Source organism: Rhinatrema bivittatum, chromosome 1 (genome assembly GCF_901001135.1).
Source record: "Rhinatrema bivittatum chromosome 1, aRhiBiv1.1, whole genome shotgun sequence".
NCBI lineage: Eukaryota > Metazoa > Chordata > Amphibia > Gymnophiona > Rhinatrematidae > Rhinatrema > Rhinatrema bivittatum.
Window position 1 is genome coordinate 581,291,842 of NC_042615.1, and position 16,892 is coordinate 581,308,733.

General features: G+C 41.4%; 1 protein-coding gene across 1 annotated transcript in view; it reads right to left on the minus strand.

Annotated features, from left to right (window-relative positions):
* Positions 1 to 9,069: 9,069 nt before the first annotated feature.
* Positions 9,070 to 16,892, minus strand: part of SHC3 (SHC adaptor protein 3) — a 311,762-nt gene continuing 303,939 nt past the window's right edge. Inside the window, exon 12 of the mRNA XM_029618404.1 lies at positions 9,070 to 10,318. Coding sequence (XP_029474264.1) covers positions 10,202 to 10,318 — 117 coding nt within the window. The 3' untranslated portion in view covers positions 9,070 to 10,201. The remainder of the gene's footprint in view (positions 10,319 to 16,892) is intronic.

The following is a 16,892-nucleotide window of genomic DNA, read 5'->3' on the forward strand; positions in this document are numbered from 1 at the left end:
ACAACCTATCTATATTATACCCAAACTTGAGGTAGGCTTATTCAAATCTAAGTCGCTTCAAATCCTCCTCACCTACGCTCCTCCCGGACTTTTAGATCAAGATGCCTCTCCTATGGTAGAAGTTATAGCCAAATACTTAAAACCAGATTCTCCTGCCATAATCATTGGAGATTTTAACCTCCACATTGATGCCAATCCTCGATCGACCAACTGTGATGCTTTCCTATCAGCCCTCTCGGACATGGGCTTCAAACAGCACATTAACCAACCAACACATAAAGCAGGTCACACTCTTGACCTTATCTTCACAAATTCTAATCTCACTCCACTCTCACCTCCCTTATGCCTCCAAGCCCCTTGGTCAGATCATTTTATGATCAACTCCACCTTCAGGTCATTGACAGGATTGACCACACCTCATCAACCTACCACTCTATCCTACAGGAAAACATGTTCTTCAGAAGATCTTGGCAAATCCCTGATCAGAAAACTTCCTAACTTGGATCTTTCCAATCCCAATTCAGCTATCACCTCATGGCAAAACATTACTGAAATGATAGCCAACGATTTATGCCCACTATCAAAAAAGAATATAAATCCCTCTCATAAAAATAAGCAACCGTGGTTCTCAAACGAACTCCGTACTCAGAAGGAAAATCTAAGACGGAAAGAAAAAGAATGGAGGAAAAACCCTAATCCCCTCTCTCTTTCCATATACAAAATAACTCTCCACCATTACAGATCAGCAACACTTCGAACAAAAAGAGATTTCTATGCTCACCGCATCCATGATATGCTGTATGATGCGAAGGCCCTCTTCTCTTATGTTTCGGAACTTACCAAAACGGCTCCTCCTAATATCCCTGACGATACAGCTCAATCGAAGGCCAATGACCTGGCCTTATTCTTTCAAAACAAAATCACCAATACCCTGGCCAGATTACCTACCAGCCCAAATCCTCTTCTTCTGGACACAAATCTCCTACCAAACACAGACATAAGATTGGACTCCTTTGATCCTACCTACACTTTAGAGGTAGAATCCCTGATAAAAAGAATGAAACCTTCGACCCACCCGCTGGACCAAATACCTTCCAAGTTACTGATTCTCATACCAGAATATATATCCAAATATCTGGCAGATATCATCAATTGTTCCCTTTCACAAGGAACATTCCCGGACGCTCTCAAATTGGCCACGCTCAAACCCATACTCAAAAAATCCTACCTGGACCCGGAAGACCTCAACAATTACCGCCCCATATCAAATCTCCCATTTGTAGCTAAGATCATGGAGAAAATTGTAAATAAGCAACTTTCAAATTACCTAGAAGACCACAATATACTTCACACTTCTCAATACGGTTTCCGAAAAGAACATAATACTGAAACCCTCCTCACCTCTCTCCTGGATCAACTATATATTGGTTTTGATAAAGGACAGTCATTTCTCTTAGCTCTCCTCGACATCTCCGCAGCTTTTGATACGGTAAATCACAGTATCCTTCTAAACCGGCTTTCAGACATAGGAATTACAGGTTCAGCCCTCAGATGGTTCGAATCCTTCCTTAGCAATAGAGGCTATAAGGTAAAAATTAAAAACAAGGAATCACCTCATACTAATGCTCCTTTTGGCGTCCCCCAGGGCTCCTCCCTATCACCCACCCTGTTTAATATCTACATACTCCCCCTCTGTCATCTATTCTCAAACCTCAAACTCAAATTTTATATTTACGCAGATGACGTTCAAATTTTAATCCCTATATCCAACTCACTGGACTCAACACTCAGGTTATGGACCTCTCATCTACAAACTATAAACCATTACTTATCCAGCCTCAACCTTGTGCTCAACACTGCAAAAACTGAACTCTTGCTAATTACTCCAGAAGGCAGTCCCATACTACTCCAATCACAAAATATTCCACATATATCACACGCCAGAGATCTCGGAGACTTAATCGACAGTCACCTGAACCTAAAGCATTTTATAAAACATACCACAAAGGAGTGCTTCTACAAGTTACAAGTACTCAAAAAACTCAAACCGCTCCTATTCCACTATGATTTCAGATCCGTCCTCCAAGCCATTCTGTTCTCCAAGATCGACTATTGCAATGCCATTCTGCATGGTCTTCCAGCCTCTACTATTAAACCCCTCCAGCTGCTACAAAATGCAGCGGCAAGAATTTTGACAAATACCAATCGGAGAGAGCATATCTCTCCTATTCTAAAAGATCTCCACTGGCTCCCAGTAAACTTCCGGATCCTTCATAAATCTCTCACAATCATTCATAAAAATATCCACCATCAGACCCCTCTTGATTTGTTTCATCCTCTCAGATTGCACTCGACGGCCAGGCCTTTAAGGGATGCCTACAAGGGATCTTTACACGTTCCTCCAATCAAATTAGTGCACCACGCAAATATCAGAGACCGGGCATTCTCTACCGCAGGCCCTTCCATTTGCAACGCCATGCCTCCGGACCTCAGACTGGAGACCTGTCTAACAACTTTTAAAAGGAAACTAAAGACATGGCTGTTCAGCCAAGCCTTCCCCACTACAAACCCCATTGCCTGATCTAGAATTGTCCATCACTCACCTATGTAAACAAATTTTCCATATTTCTCAAGCATAGTATCTATTAAAGAGGTTGGCTCCTTGCCCCCTCTTCTGTATATAGTATTTATTTTATTTATTTACTCTTCCGTTCACCCCTTCTTTATTTCTTACTCCAAGTTAAGGCATCCTTGTTATAATGTAACTGTATGCTCCGTATCTCTTATTGATTGGTTAATTATATTTTATGCTTAGTTCATTGTAAACCGAGTTGATTTGATTTGTATCAAGAAAGTTGGTATATAAAAGCCTTTAATAAATAAAATAAATAAAGTAGCACTAAGTCTCAACAAAAAAATCATAGTTGCCTAAGATGAATGCCACAAGAGTCCAGGAGCAGAGTTATAAAGCAACTGCATACTTTATATGATTTATTTAATAATAGTAGCCTTTTTTTAAATTAAAAAGAATAACACTACCAGTTGCATTTTTATTTTTCCAAGGTCCCAACAGTTTTTATAATTCATAGCAGTGGGTCTGGGTATAGGTCCAACCTATACCCAGACTAGAAAGATAAAATATACTGTACCTATAAAATGTTTTAGTACAATTTGTGTTGCCTTATTTGCATATTTGTAGAACAGATGAACTAATAAGTGTAAAAAGGAGGTTGTTCTGACATCATGAGAAGCTGCAAGATGTACTGAAAATCTGAGCTATTGGGTTTGGAAAAATTGGAGAGGCCTACTTGGTAGAATGTGTCCCACTTGAGTTGGGTACTGAAACACCTTTGCTAAGATTTAGAGAGTTATTAGAAGCCTATTTATTTTGTAAAGCTTATGAAGGATTTCCCTCTTAGAGTGTAATGGGTATTCCAGCAGTTGAAAACAATAGATAATGTATTTTGTTTTAATTGGGTTGTTTTTTGACGACATGAAATATTTTATGTGTCTGTTGGATATTTATGAATATTGTTGTAAAGCCACCTAGAAGTGTTGATAGTGTGGTCTACAAGTTTTATAAATAAACTACTGCTCCTATAATAATGGTGGAAGCAGCAGAAGTGGCCCTCAAGTGAATTAAAGCTAACAAAGAATGATCAGTGCTGTCTCACTAAACTGGTTGGTGAAGCTCAGATTTGTTGAGAAGCTGCTATTCCCTTATTCCTTTATGAGGATTAAGACTTCTTACAGTTTGGGATTTCCAATAATTCAGTTAATGAAGCTATATTGATGAGATCAACCTTGGAAGAGGAGTCCTTTCAAGAATAGTACTTCTAATATATCTGCTCTATAACAGCATGGGGATAAGATCAAGGAAAATCAATGTTCCCCAATAGTCCTGAGCTGGAATTGGGAAGATACTACAAGTTTTAACTAGAATGAATACTGGGACATCCTAAAAGACAAAAAAAGGTAAGATCTACAACACAAGTGAACATTGGATTATTCTGGAAGAAACCAGCAGAAAGATGGTATATTGCACTCATGAGTACATGGGGTTCCTCTGCTCCACCCCTGTGTACTACCCTTCTAGCAACTTTAAAAAAATCAATTAGTACACTTCAAACACATTTCAAAGGAACAGAGCTAACTGATATTGTATCTCCTCTTTTTCCTTCACCTCTATAAAAACAACAACAGATTTGCTCATTTCAAGTATTTTTCTTGGAGACCTTCTCCTATTTTGATTTGGAATCATGCAGTTTTCAAAATAGTTTTTTTCTCAAACATAGTAGTCAAGTTATATATGCACTAGTTGATAAAGTCTCATAAATTTCAGTTTAGGCAAGAAGGAAAGAAATAGAATGGCAGTCCAAGATAAATCTTTTTAAGTCAAAGTATAATTGAAAGGTTTGCAAAATGAATTTTACAAATCTGTGAGGTATGATAAGTTAATTTAAATATTCAAATGATTTCTTTTCCTGAAAAGCTGTGACATCTTTTTTTTTGTTGGGGAGAGGGGGATCCTGAATTGTGCTATGAAACGCAATGTCTTGGATAATCCAGGGCTAAATTTCAGGTCATTCTAACCCTCCTCAGAAATTCCCAATTTACTGCATACTTCCTCAAGCAGGAAAATGTACTGGAAAAACTAGGGATGTAAAACAAAATTCCATTAACAGTGTCAACTGAAAACAAAGAAGGGAGCATAAAAAAAATCTTTGTCAACGAATACAAAAAAACAAACATTGAGATGAGGAATACTAAAGAGAGTAATATATAAATAAACAAAAAAGATTTTTTTTAGAAATGTGGCATCATATACAGTGCTTCAAAACAAGATCAACTGGTGTTTACTTGAATAGCACTCAAAATCTAATCATATACCATTCGATTTGCACATCATTTAATTCACCCAGGGTGTAATAAAATGGTGTATATGCAAAACATCTATTAATGAGTGCATCAACCTAATGCCACATTCCCTCTGTCCATAAAATTCATATTCAGTACAATGCTATGAGCAAAAAACACTCAAAAGAATGACAAAGCTCCAAGGTGTGCCCAACACTTCAACTGTTTCTGCCAAACCGCCTGTATCAGGAGCTAAATTGCTTACTCTGGAAACATGAAAGCAACAATTAATATCATGTTGCTTCTTTTTTTCTAAAAAAAAAATAAAAAAAAATACTCAAACATGAAAACCTACCAACAAACTTTCACTATCCTTTTCAATATATCAACAGTGAAAAGCTTTCAAACAAAATGGCAGGGACCAGGATAGTTTAAAAACTCAAAATATCCAATCATGGGGCATAAGATAATGAAAAGGACCAGTTCCGTAAAAAAACAGTCTAATATGTCTCTTGACTTAGTCCATTAGGCTCAGAAATAAGACCAATACATTTCCTTGTTCAATCCATTAGGAACAAAAGATCCATCGCTGCTCATGACTGAGTAGTGAAGAATCCAAATGTCCTCCATGTGCACTCAAAACAGGACATTCTAAAAGCATTAAAGACTCAAAAGCATGTGCCAGCTGTACACAATACTCAGTTAACGGAGCTTGTAATCGTGTATGCTTGATGCAACTGCGGTGTTCACCTGTCCGTGCTCTTTGCATTCATTTCATTTTTCCAACGTACTGGAGTCCATACAGACACCAAACAATATGTAGAACCCCCACTGAGGTACATATTGTATTGCATAATAAGTGGAAGGTGTGGATGGGGGAAAAGGTAACCTATTCCCATCAAGAGACTGGGCATACTGAACATTGACCACACCAGTGGTGTCCCTTATTAGGGGACAAATCAATTGGGGAGCATATATAATGTTTGATGCCTGTGCAGACTCCAGTACCTTGGAAAAACTAAAGGGTAGATTTTAGAAAGTACGCCCGCGCGTACTTTTGTTCGCGCACCAGGTGCAAACAAAAGTACGCCGGATTTTATAAGATCCGCGCGTAGCCGCGCGGATCTTATAAAATCCGGGGTCGGCGCGCACAAGGGGCTGCACATTTGTGGCACCTTGGGGTAGATTTTAGATTTTAGAAATCCCGCAAGAGTATGCGGGATTTCAATAGATACGCACGTAGCCGCGCATATCCATTAAAATCCGGGGTCGGCGCACGCAAGGCTGCCTAAAATCGGCAGCCTGCGCACGCCGACCCACGCAGCCTGCCTCCGTTCCCTCTGAGGCCGCTCCGAAATCGGAGCGGCCTCAGAGGGAACTTTCCTTCGGCCTCCCCCCACCTTCCCCTCCCTTCCCCTACCTAACCCATCCCCCCAGCCCTATCTACACCCCCCTTACCTTTGTTGTATAAGTTACGCCTGCTTGAAGCAGGCGTAACTAGCACGTGTTGGGCCGGCTGCCGGCACGTCAGGGTCCGGTCCGGGGCTGGTCCGGAGACCACAGCCGGCGCGTCATCGGGGGCGTTCTGGGGCGTGGTCCTGACACGCCCCGGGAACGCCCCCCGACACATCCCCCGAAACGTCCCACCAGGAAAGCCCCGGGACTTACGCGCGTCCCGGGGCTTGCACGCGCCGCCGAGCCTACTCAACATAGGCTTGGTGCGCGCAGGGGGAGTTTGGGCCAGGTTTTCAGGGGGTACTCACGTATCATAATCGCGTACCCCTTTGAAAATCTGGCCCCTTGCGCGTGCCGAGCCCTGCGCGCGCTGCCCGTTTCCACCGAGGCCGCCTCCGAAATCAGAGCGGCCTCGGAGGGAACTTTCCTTCTGCCTCCCTTCACCTTCCCCTCCCTTCCTCTATCTAAACCCACCCCTCTGCCCCTACCTAAATCCCCCTCCTAACCTTTATCCAGGAAGTTATGCCTGCCCCTGGGCAGTCGTAACTTGCGCGCGCCGAATGTCTGCTGGCGCAGCAGGCCCCGACACAGGCCGCTGTGTTGGGGCACTCGGCCAAGCCCCTGGACCGCCCCAGACCGTCGCCACGCCCCGAACACGCTCCGAGCCCCTGGCCATGCCCCCGAACCGCCCTTTTTGCAAGCCCAGGACATACGCACGCCCCGGGGCTTGTGCGCGCTGGGCAGGGGCAGATTTCCTCAGGTTACGGGCGTAGCCTTTGAAAATCTGCCCATAAATGAATGCAAAGATCACGGATGTGTGAACTCCACAGGTGCATTAAGCATTCATGATCACAAGCTCCATTAGTTGAGCACCTTGTAGAGCTTGCACATGATTTGGGGTCTTTATACTACTCTGCCTTAGAGAAACCTGATTTGACTGCATGTGGAGGAGATTTGGATTCATTACTACTACTTTATCAATAACATTGATGGATGTTTCATTTCAATACCAATTGTTCCTAATGGATTGATCAAGGAAATTGATTGGTTGTTTTTTTAAGCCCAATAGATTAAGTCATGAGACTATTTGGACTGTTTTCTATGGAAACTGATTGGTTCTTTTTATTATCCTATGCCCTGTGATTGGATACTTGGTATTTAAATTATCCTGGTCCCTGCCATTTTCTTTGAAAGCTTTGCCCTGTAGATACGTATATTGAAAAGTATTGTGAAAGTTTGTTGGTAGGTTTGTTTACATTTTTAAGTACTTAAAAAAAAAAGAAGAAATGTTATTAATTGTTGCTTCTGTGTTTTCCAGAGTAAGCACTTAGCCCTTGAAGCAGGCGACTCAGCCAAAACACTTAGGGGCAGATTTTAAAAGCCCTACACGCGCCGGACCTATTTTCAAAAGGCCCAGCGAAGTGCATAAAGCCCCAGGACGCGTGTAAGTCCCGGGGCTTTTCTGAATGGGCGGGCAGGGGGTGGGCAGGGGGGTGGGATGGGGGCAGGATGGATGGTCCGGGGGCGTGATGGGGCGGTCCGGGGCCATGGTGGGGCGGTCTGGGGGCGGGGCGGGAGGCATGGCCGAGGACTCCAGCACAGTGGCTGTGCCAGCAGTTGGCTGACGTGCGCAAGTTACGCCTGCCTCTGTGCACGCCTGTTATAAAATCGGGCATACATTTGTGCGCACCAGGTAGCGTGCACAAATGTACACCACACGTGTACCTTTTAAAATCTGCCCCTTAGAGCATCTGGCTCTTCACTGCATTTTGTCATTTTTTGAGTGTTTTTTACTCATGGCTTTGTACTGAATAGGAATTTTGTGTACAGTAGGACTGTGACATTAAGTTGATTGACTCACCATCAGATAAGTTTTGTATTTTTTTTTTCATTTGTACAATTTTATCATACACTGTGTGAAATACTCGTAAATGATGTGCAAATCAAGTGGGATTAAATTTCGAGTGCTAGTCAAGTGAACACCAATTGATCTTGTTTTGAAACATTGTATACGATACCACCGTTTTCAAAATGTGGTTTACCATAAATGTAAAGACAAATATAAGATTTATTATTCAACTGATAAGACATGCCATGACATCAAAACGTGATTTGCACAGGATGCATCTGGGAACACGTTGTCATGTTGCTTCTTAACAGCACGATCTGGGGAAACATTTTGAGCCTAAACCAACCTTATGAACATAAATTTCCCCCTTCCTTCCTTCCCCCTCCCCCCATTAGCAAACCTCCCTCCCCATGTGCTAGTCTCGTTCTAATAGTGCATACTGCTACTGTTCCTAGTTATGTTATGTTATATTATCCAAGTTGTTCACTCCCTTGTTCATTGTAAGACATATGTGTCATTGTTTTTCTACTTGTTATAATGTAAACCGGAGTGATAAGTAATTCTGTTACCTGAACTTCGGTATAAAAAAAAAAAAGTTATAAATAAATAAATTATCTTAAAATAGACCTGGGAATACATTCTTGAAACAAGAATATAGTAAGTTTAGAAATATTTTAATCTGATTATTTTGGCTAGTTGGAATAGCCCCAGAAAAATGATGTTCAAGTGCACAATTGAACATTAGTCAGTCCTCAACTGGGAATAACAACAGCAAATAGACTGCAGGTACCCTGCTTTGCCACCAGAGGTCCCAAGCTTCCCAATAAATGGAAACAAGAATCTATCGATAATTCATAACAAAAATTTTACAGTTTGCAAACTTGCATTGGAATGCTGTTCCAAATTTTCTTATTTTATTTTTTTGTGTCAATGACCCAACAATAACAATTATTCAGATCTGTAAGAAATTACTTATAAACAATTTCAAGCAGCACCTTGGTCAAACATAGAGCTACACAAAGTTCACTGAAATTATGTCATTTACACTAATCTATATAAATGTTCCTTTTTGGGGGGAAAGTTCATCATCCTGTTAAGAAGAAAAACATACCATAGCTTTTACAGAAAATTTTGAAGGCCAAAATGCATTTTTCGCCGATCTTATTTTAAAAAAGAAAAAACACAACAAAATATAAAACTGGTCCTTATTCAATTGGCGCCCTTACAAATGCTGCCTAATTTGGCACTGTAGATAATTTTGTAACTAACTTTTCCAGTCTCTCCTTTGAATAAAATCACAACTGAAGCCTTCAGGTACTGTAATTACATTGTTTCTCATTTTAAAAAAAGTAGACATAACATACACAGGGAGATCACACACCAAGGCATCATCAAGCAAGTTACAAACATCTCAAGTAACATCATACAAGAATTCATCCTTGACGTTGGAAACAAAAAATGCCTTTGAAATAAATGATACTGAAGAATTCCTTTTTAAATTACATATCAAGCTTTAAGAAAAGAGAATTGTTGCCAGAACTTTCTGCACCTTATCTTTCAATGTACTTGATTTGCCTGTGTTCATCCTTGCATTGTGCTTAGTAGATTAAAACTGTGGATAAATTCTGGCAGTAGAGCCTCTAGTAATGTGAGACCAGCGCTCTTTTCTTTTATCCCAACAATCAAAAATGTTTTGTTTTTTTTTAGATAAAAACTGACAGGCACAAACCATAAGTCCTGTACTGTTTACCATGTGATACCTTTAAAAATATAAATATATTTATACTTATGTATAGTGTGTATATACATTTTCAATATTCACATTAAAGGATCAGAACAATTTTAAAAAACTCAATTGTTAAGAAAGTCTTCTGGCTGTGTTTATAGCCAGGCACAATGTCCCAGGAACATGTGAGTCTGTATTTGCACAGTCTTTTGAACCTAAACAAAAACTATTTGTGGTACAGATGTTGCATTACCACCTCTGGGTTTTCATGCTTGCAGCGTTAGATGGATTGTGGTCAAGATTACCATTTCCTTTCAACGGGTTTGCTTCAGGCAGAGTTCACTACCGGCAGAAACTATTGGCAATTTATTTTCCAGATGATGGTTGATGAGGTGGCCTATGCTGTCAAATATACGATCTTTTGTCCGGACCTTCAAGAAAAGCATGCCAAAGCAAGATTAATTCGTGCTCCTTCTACCACACAGAAGCAGCAATAATATCTATATTCCTCAAAACGTCTATTTTTCCCTTTTGTAAACCCTACCCTCAACTGGGTTTTCTTCAATTTGCTATTTTTGTCTAGAACTAATATATTTCTTTTTTATACATTTTTTAAACAAAAGTGTTGTGCCTTCTCATGGTCTCCCCAATGTTTTTCAAAGTCAACACCCCTGAGGACTTTGTAGTGATTTATATTGCAGTTATAATCAAATTTTTTGAAAAACTGACTGGACACCAAATTAGATAGATTAAAACCAATGTGTTCCAGGAACTGTTGAGCAGGTAAAACCAAGAAGCAAAGCAAGACAAATTTAATTTTTATGGGACTTTTTAAAATTAAAATGATTTGGCTGTTTTTTGATTTGCTGGCAAAGACCTGGGGTGAAAAGTTTAAATTAGACATAGTGGGGGTCTAGTCTACTGTATATGTCCCAAAAAAGGAAAGAATGATGGGATGTTTGAAAATAAAGCAGGAGTTTCCCAACCTGTCCTTGTGATCCCAAGGCATGAGATAAATCTAAAGGAATGAGATAAATGTGTATATTCTGGACCTCCAATGCAAATATATAGAGAGGTCTATATTCAGAAACAGTCCAAATAGCAAAGTTATCCGGATAAACTTATTGGGCTATACTTTAAAAGCAGATTCAAACAGTGGCAGCCACACTATTGAATATAGCTAGATATCTTAATTAGTTGTACCGACTAACTATAGCCGGCTAACTTTGGGACATCTCTTTGACGTGACCAGAATTAGCCCAACTAAGGCCTGGATTCTCTAAGGTCGCAGACGGGGGGGGGGGGCGGTTCTGCGATAAGCCGGCAGCGATCGCAACTCCGTGGTACGATCGCTGCCGGCTTTCGCGCTGAATAACTACACCATGAAAGGTGTAGTTATTCGGTGCGAAATTGGCAGCGAGAAGGAATCTTACTTTTCGCCGCCAGCAACATGTCCGCAGCGTCGGCCCCGGGTGCCGCCTCTTCTGGGGCCGGCTCCGCCCCCGAGCTAGCTATCACACGCAAAAAAGGGACTTTCGCGTGTGATAGCGTTTAGATTATGACCACCTAAGTCATTCGGCTAACTCTGAATATTGGACTTAGCTGGTTAACTTAGCTGGCTAATTCAACTCCTCCCAGTTATGCCCCTGGACTGCCCCTATCTTATCTGGCTAAATTTTAGCCTCCTAACTTATTAGCCGGATAGAATTTAGCCAGATAAAGGCTGAATATAGACTGGTATGCCATTTAGATTATAACTATTATGTTATCACTCAACAAAAGCAAACACCCTCTCAATAGTTACTCACGCAAGCACAGTGTGAACACTATAAGAGAGGGAAATAGTATCTTAACTATTCACCCAACCATATATTAAACTAGACTGGAGACAATATCATAGGCAAAATGCTCACAACCAGTTCTCGATCTGCTGTCCTCTTGCCCTCAATGGGCCGGCAGGCAGTAATCAGCCTGTGAGCTCAAATGGTTTTTAATCATTTATTGTCTCCTGTCTACCCAACCCTCACTCCAACGAACATACTTTATTTAATCAAATAATCTCTAACCATGAAAATGCAAATTTATCAAAGCAGCTCATGTATTACTCAAAAACTGTAGACTTACTACCGGTTAGTAACCCACTAATAATCAACAAGTATTCAGCCACGTGAGTGGTCATTCAAATATTCAAAAAGGTATACTTCCCATTATCCACCCCGACATGGTCCATGTTTCGACTCACAAGGAGTCTTTTTCAAGGGGAATGAAGATGACAGATCACTATGTCACCGGTATATTATTTTCATTCAGTTCCTGTGAAACAATATGAAAAAATATGTAAAATTAATTAAAACCGAAATCCTAACCCACACACACACACTGGCAAAATGCTCCCAACTGCTCAACTGAAAAAACTCCGTTAGAACTTGAAGGCCAACAGGTAGATACAACATTAGGGATGTGCCAGAGCAAAATTTTATGTTCATATTTTTTATGTCCGAAAGGGGGTTCCCACTTGCGGCCAATATGGACATAAAAAAATCCAATGAGTTGGGTATATGTACATATGTGCCAAAAAAAAAAATTAAACCCCCTCACCCTCCTTAATCCCCCCCCCAGACTTCCCACAACTCCCTGGTGATCGAGCGAGGAGTGAGGACGTCATTTCTGCAATCCTTGGCGGAGAAGCATGTGACGTCGGTGGCACGTCGAGTGACGCGGCGTCACGTGATTCCCGGCTCGTTCGCCGCCGGACGGCTCGTTCGGCCCAAAAAGAACTTTTGGCCAGCTTGGGGGGGCCTCCTGACCCCCCCAAGCTGGCCAAAAGTTCTTTTTGGGCCGAACGAGCCGTCCGGCGCGAACGAGCCGGGAATCACGTGGCGCCGCGTCACTCAGACGCGACGTCACGTGATTCCCGGCAAGTTCGCGCCGGACGGCTCGTTCGGCCCAAAAAGAACTTTTGGCCAGCTTGGGGGGGGCCTCCCTGACCCCCTCAAGCTGGCCAAAAGTTCTTTTTGGGCCGAACGAGCCGTCCGGCGCGAACTTGCCGGGAATCACGTGACGTCGGCGTCACGTGATTCCAGGCTTGTTCGCGCCGACGTCCGGCGCGAACTTGCCGGGAATCACGTGACGTCGCGTCTGAGTGACGCGGCGCCACGTGATTCCCGGCTCGTTCGCGCCGGACGGCTCGTTCGGCCCAAAAAGAACTTTTGGCCAGCTTGGGGGGGTCAGGAGGCCCCCCCAAGCTGGCCAAAAGTTCTTTTTGGGCCGAACGAGCGTCCGGCGCGAACGAGCCGGGAATCACGTGACGCCGGCGTCACTCGACGTGCCGCCGACGTCACATGCTTCTCGCCAAGGATTGCAGAAATGGCGTCCTCACTCCTCGCTCCATCACCAGGGAGTTGTGGTAAGTCGGGGGGGGGGGGGATTAAGGAGGGTGAGGGGGTTTATATTTTTATTTTGGCTCAACAATCGCGATTTCCCACATATCGAACATATCTATGTTCGATATGTGGGAAATCCGATCGTTTATGTCGAATCAATTTTTTAAGTAAAAAAAAAATATGAGTTGCGTTTTACTAATGCGGTCAATCCGAATGCACACCCCTAACAAACATCATCCTTAAAGATGACAAACCATTCAATCTGAAAAATAACATATCATTCGGTGTAAAGGAAGTAAGAAACTCACCGGAACGCCAGAATCATTGTAATCAACTTCACAGCATGGCGATAAACGCCTTTGTTCAACCGAACTGACTCGCCTAATTTAAATAGACCGCTGAGTAATGCAAAACCGGAAAACACAGAAACACCTGGTTTCCGGTAAAATGTTATACACCGAAAACTACTAGTCCCAGCATGCCCTGCCGTGATAGATAACCTGCTGCTACAAAACATAAGATTTCAAAAAACAGACCAATCAATTCTTTGTTGAGTCCTCTCGGAATCACTGAATCCAAAAAGTGTATCCATTTTTGTCCCTTTGAGTAAGGTACAGATCGGAAATTGCCCCCCCCGATTGCTCGGAATGGGCTGTTCAATCACAGCAAATTTTAATTCTGCAAAAGTGTGGCTCTTGTCAACGCAGTGCTGGACGCATGGTGCCTCCAGTCTGCCTCTGGTGATGGCGCTCCGATGTTCAATCATACGTGTCTTATACACTCTTATACATTGGGAAAACCAAAAGATGTCTCAAGACACGTATGATTGAACATCGGAGCGCCATCACCAGAGGCAGACTGGAGGCACCATGCGTCCAGCACTGCGTTGACAAGAGCCACACTTTTGCAGAATTAAAATTTGCTGTGATTGAATAGCCCATTCCGAGCAATCGGGGGGGGCAATTTCGATCTGTACCTTACTCAAAGGGAACAAAAATGGATACACTTTTTTGATTCAGTGATTCCGAGAGGACTCAACAAAGAAATTGATTGGTCTGTTTTTTGAAATCTTATGTTTTGTAGCAGCAGGGTTAATCTATCACGGCAGGCATGCTGGGACTAGTAGTTTTCGGTGTATAAACATTTTACCGGAAACCAGGTGTTTCTGTGTTTTCCGGTTTTGCATTACTCAGCGGTCTATTTAAATTAGGCGAGTCAGTTCGGTTGAATAACAAAGGCGTTTTATCGCCATCTGTGAAGTTGATTACAATGATTCTGGCGTTCCGGTGAGTTTCTTACTTCCTTTACACCGAATGATATGTTATTTTTCAGATTGAATGGTTTGTCATCTTTAAGGATGATGTTTGTATCTACCTGTTGGCCTTCAAGTTCTAACGGAGTTTTTCAGTTGAGCAGTTGGGAGCATTTTGCCAGTGTGTGTGTGTGGGTTTAGGATTTCGGTTTTAATTAATTTTACATATTTTTTCATATTGTTTCACAGGAACTGAATGAAAATAATATACCGGTGACATAGTGATCTGTCATCTTCATTCCCCTTGAAAAAGACTCCTTGTGAGTCGAAACATGGACCATGTCGGGGTGGATAATGGAAGTATACCTTTTTGATATTTGAATGACCACTCACGTGGCTGAATACTTGTTGATTATTAGTGGGTTACTAACCGGTAGTAAGTCTACAGTTTTTGAGTAATACATGAGCTGCTTTGATAAATTTTGCATTTTCATGGTTTAGAGATTATTTGATTAAATAAAGTATGTTCGTTGGAGTGAGGGTTGGGTAGACAGGAGACAATAAATGATTAAAAACCATTTGAGCTCACAGGCTGATTACTGCCTGCGGCCCATTGAGGGCGAGAGACAGCAGATCGAGAACTGGTTGTGAGCATTTTGCCTATGATATTGTCTCCAGTCTAGTTTAATATATGGTTGGGGTGAATAGTTAAGATACTATTTCCCTCTCTTTATAGTGTTTCACACTGTGCTTGCGTGAGTTAACTATTATGTTATCCATCTAAATGTGTTTTGAATATGGGACCTCATAGAACCCACTTTATAACATAGCACTTAAGGCAAAGTTCCTGAGACCTATGTACATGTGGGACTTCAGCCATAAGTTTAAAAATGGACTTATGTGCATAAGTCCACTTTGAAAATTAGCGGTACACACTAACGCTTGCGTGGTATACATTACGCACACGTATATACGCCTGCATGTAAGCAGATGTAAATATTCATGCAATGCTTTTACGTGTATATTTTTAATTTTAGAAAGTACACATGTAAATGGATTCCCCACCCTAACTCCTCTCCCAAGAATGCCTCTTTCAAGCATGCATGAAATTGCCTCCATGTTTGGTTTTACATGTAGAACCCCTGAGTAAAATGGCATTTTACATATATAAATACTTCGAAAATACACTCCTTAATGCCTATTCATTGTAGATATCCTGAAAACCCAACTGTTGTGGGGTCACAAGGACAAGTTTGGAAATACTGAAATAAACTATTGTTAAGGGGTAATTGTGCAACAATCACATATAAGTTAGCTTGCAAATATATACATTAAGTTACACCAATTTTCAAAGTAGATTTAAGCACTTAGGGGCACTTTGAAAATTAGCACAGCAAAAATTCTGCACACGCAGGTAAAACAAATGAATCTCACTTGTTTGATTTTTCTTCCTCATTCCTCACCTCAGGCCTTTTACACAAACCATATACCATCACATTAGGTGTGATGTAGTCATGCATCCATGGGTTAAGAAAAGAATAAAATAAAGCTCTTATTTTGTCCTTTATTAAATGAAAGAAGTAGGATTATTACATGTAACATCTCTTACATGTAAGAGATATAGCATGAGCAAGAGTATGTCTTGGCATTCTAGTATAGAGTTCTAGTAGCTGTACAGATCCTGGAAAAACTGGAATCTTTGTATGTTGGAATACCTTTGATTGGACCAACAAAAAAAGATGCTGTAGCACTGGAGCTTTGAAGGCCATATAAGTCCCTTCTCAGGTGACTTGACTAATTCATGAATTAGACTTTGCCATGAATACAAAACACCTTGGGGTTGAGACATTCAACAACATACAAAAGATTTTTAGTCTGCACACTAGGGGGCCCAGTTTCAAAAGAGTACAGGGAAGGGTAAAGTCTACAGGCACTTTTTACCCGCAGATTTTACATCAATTTTCAAAAGAAAAATGTTCCCTTTGAAAATGAAATCAGAAAAAGTTCCAGCACAGACTTGTACCTGCTATTTGTGCAAGTACTTTTTTCAATATAATTTATATGCATACCTTTTTAAAGTAAAAGTGCATATATAAATCCCAACCCCAGCCCAACTCCACTCCGGAATGCCTCTCCCAATGTATGCATATGTTTATGCACATAGTCCATGTATGCCTGTAAATTTACATGCACACTGTGCAAGAACTTTTCATGTCATTCATGCAGTAAAGCAACTCTTGCTATCCCTTCTACTTCTCAATAAGTAAGAAGCCCATTTGGAGTACGGTCAAACTCCTACTCTCTTTCCTGATGCAACAAAGGTTTCTCTAGGGCCCAGAAACACCTCTCACTTGCCACTCCTTCCAACCC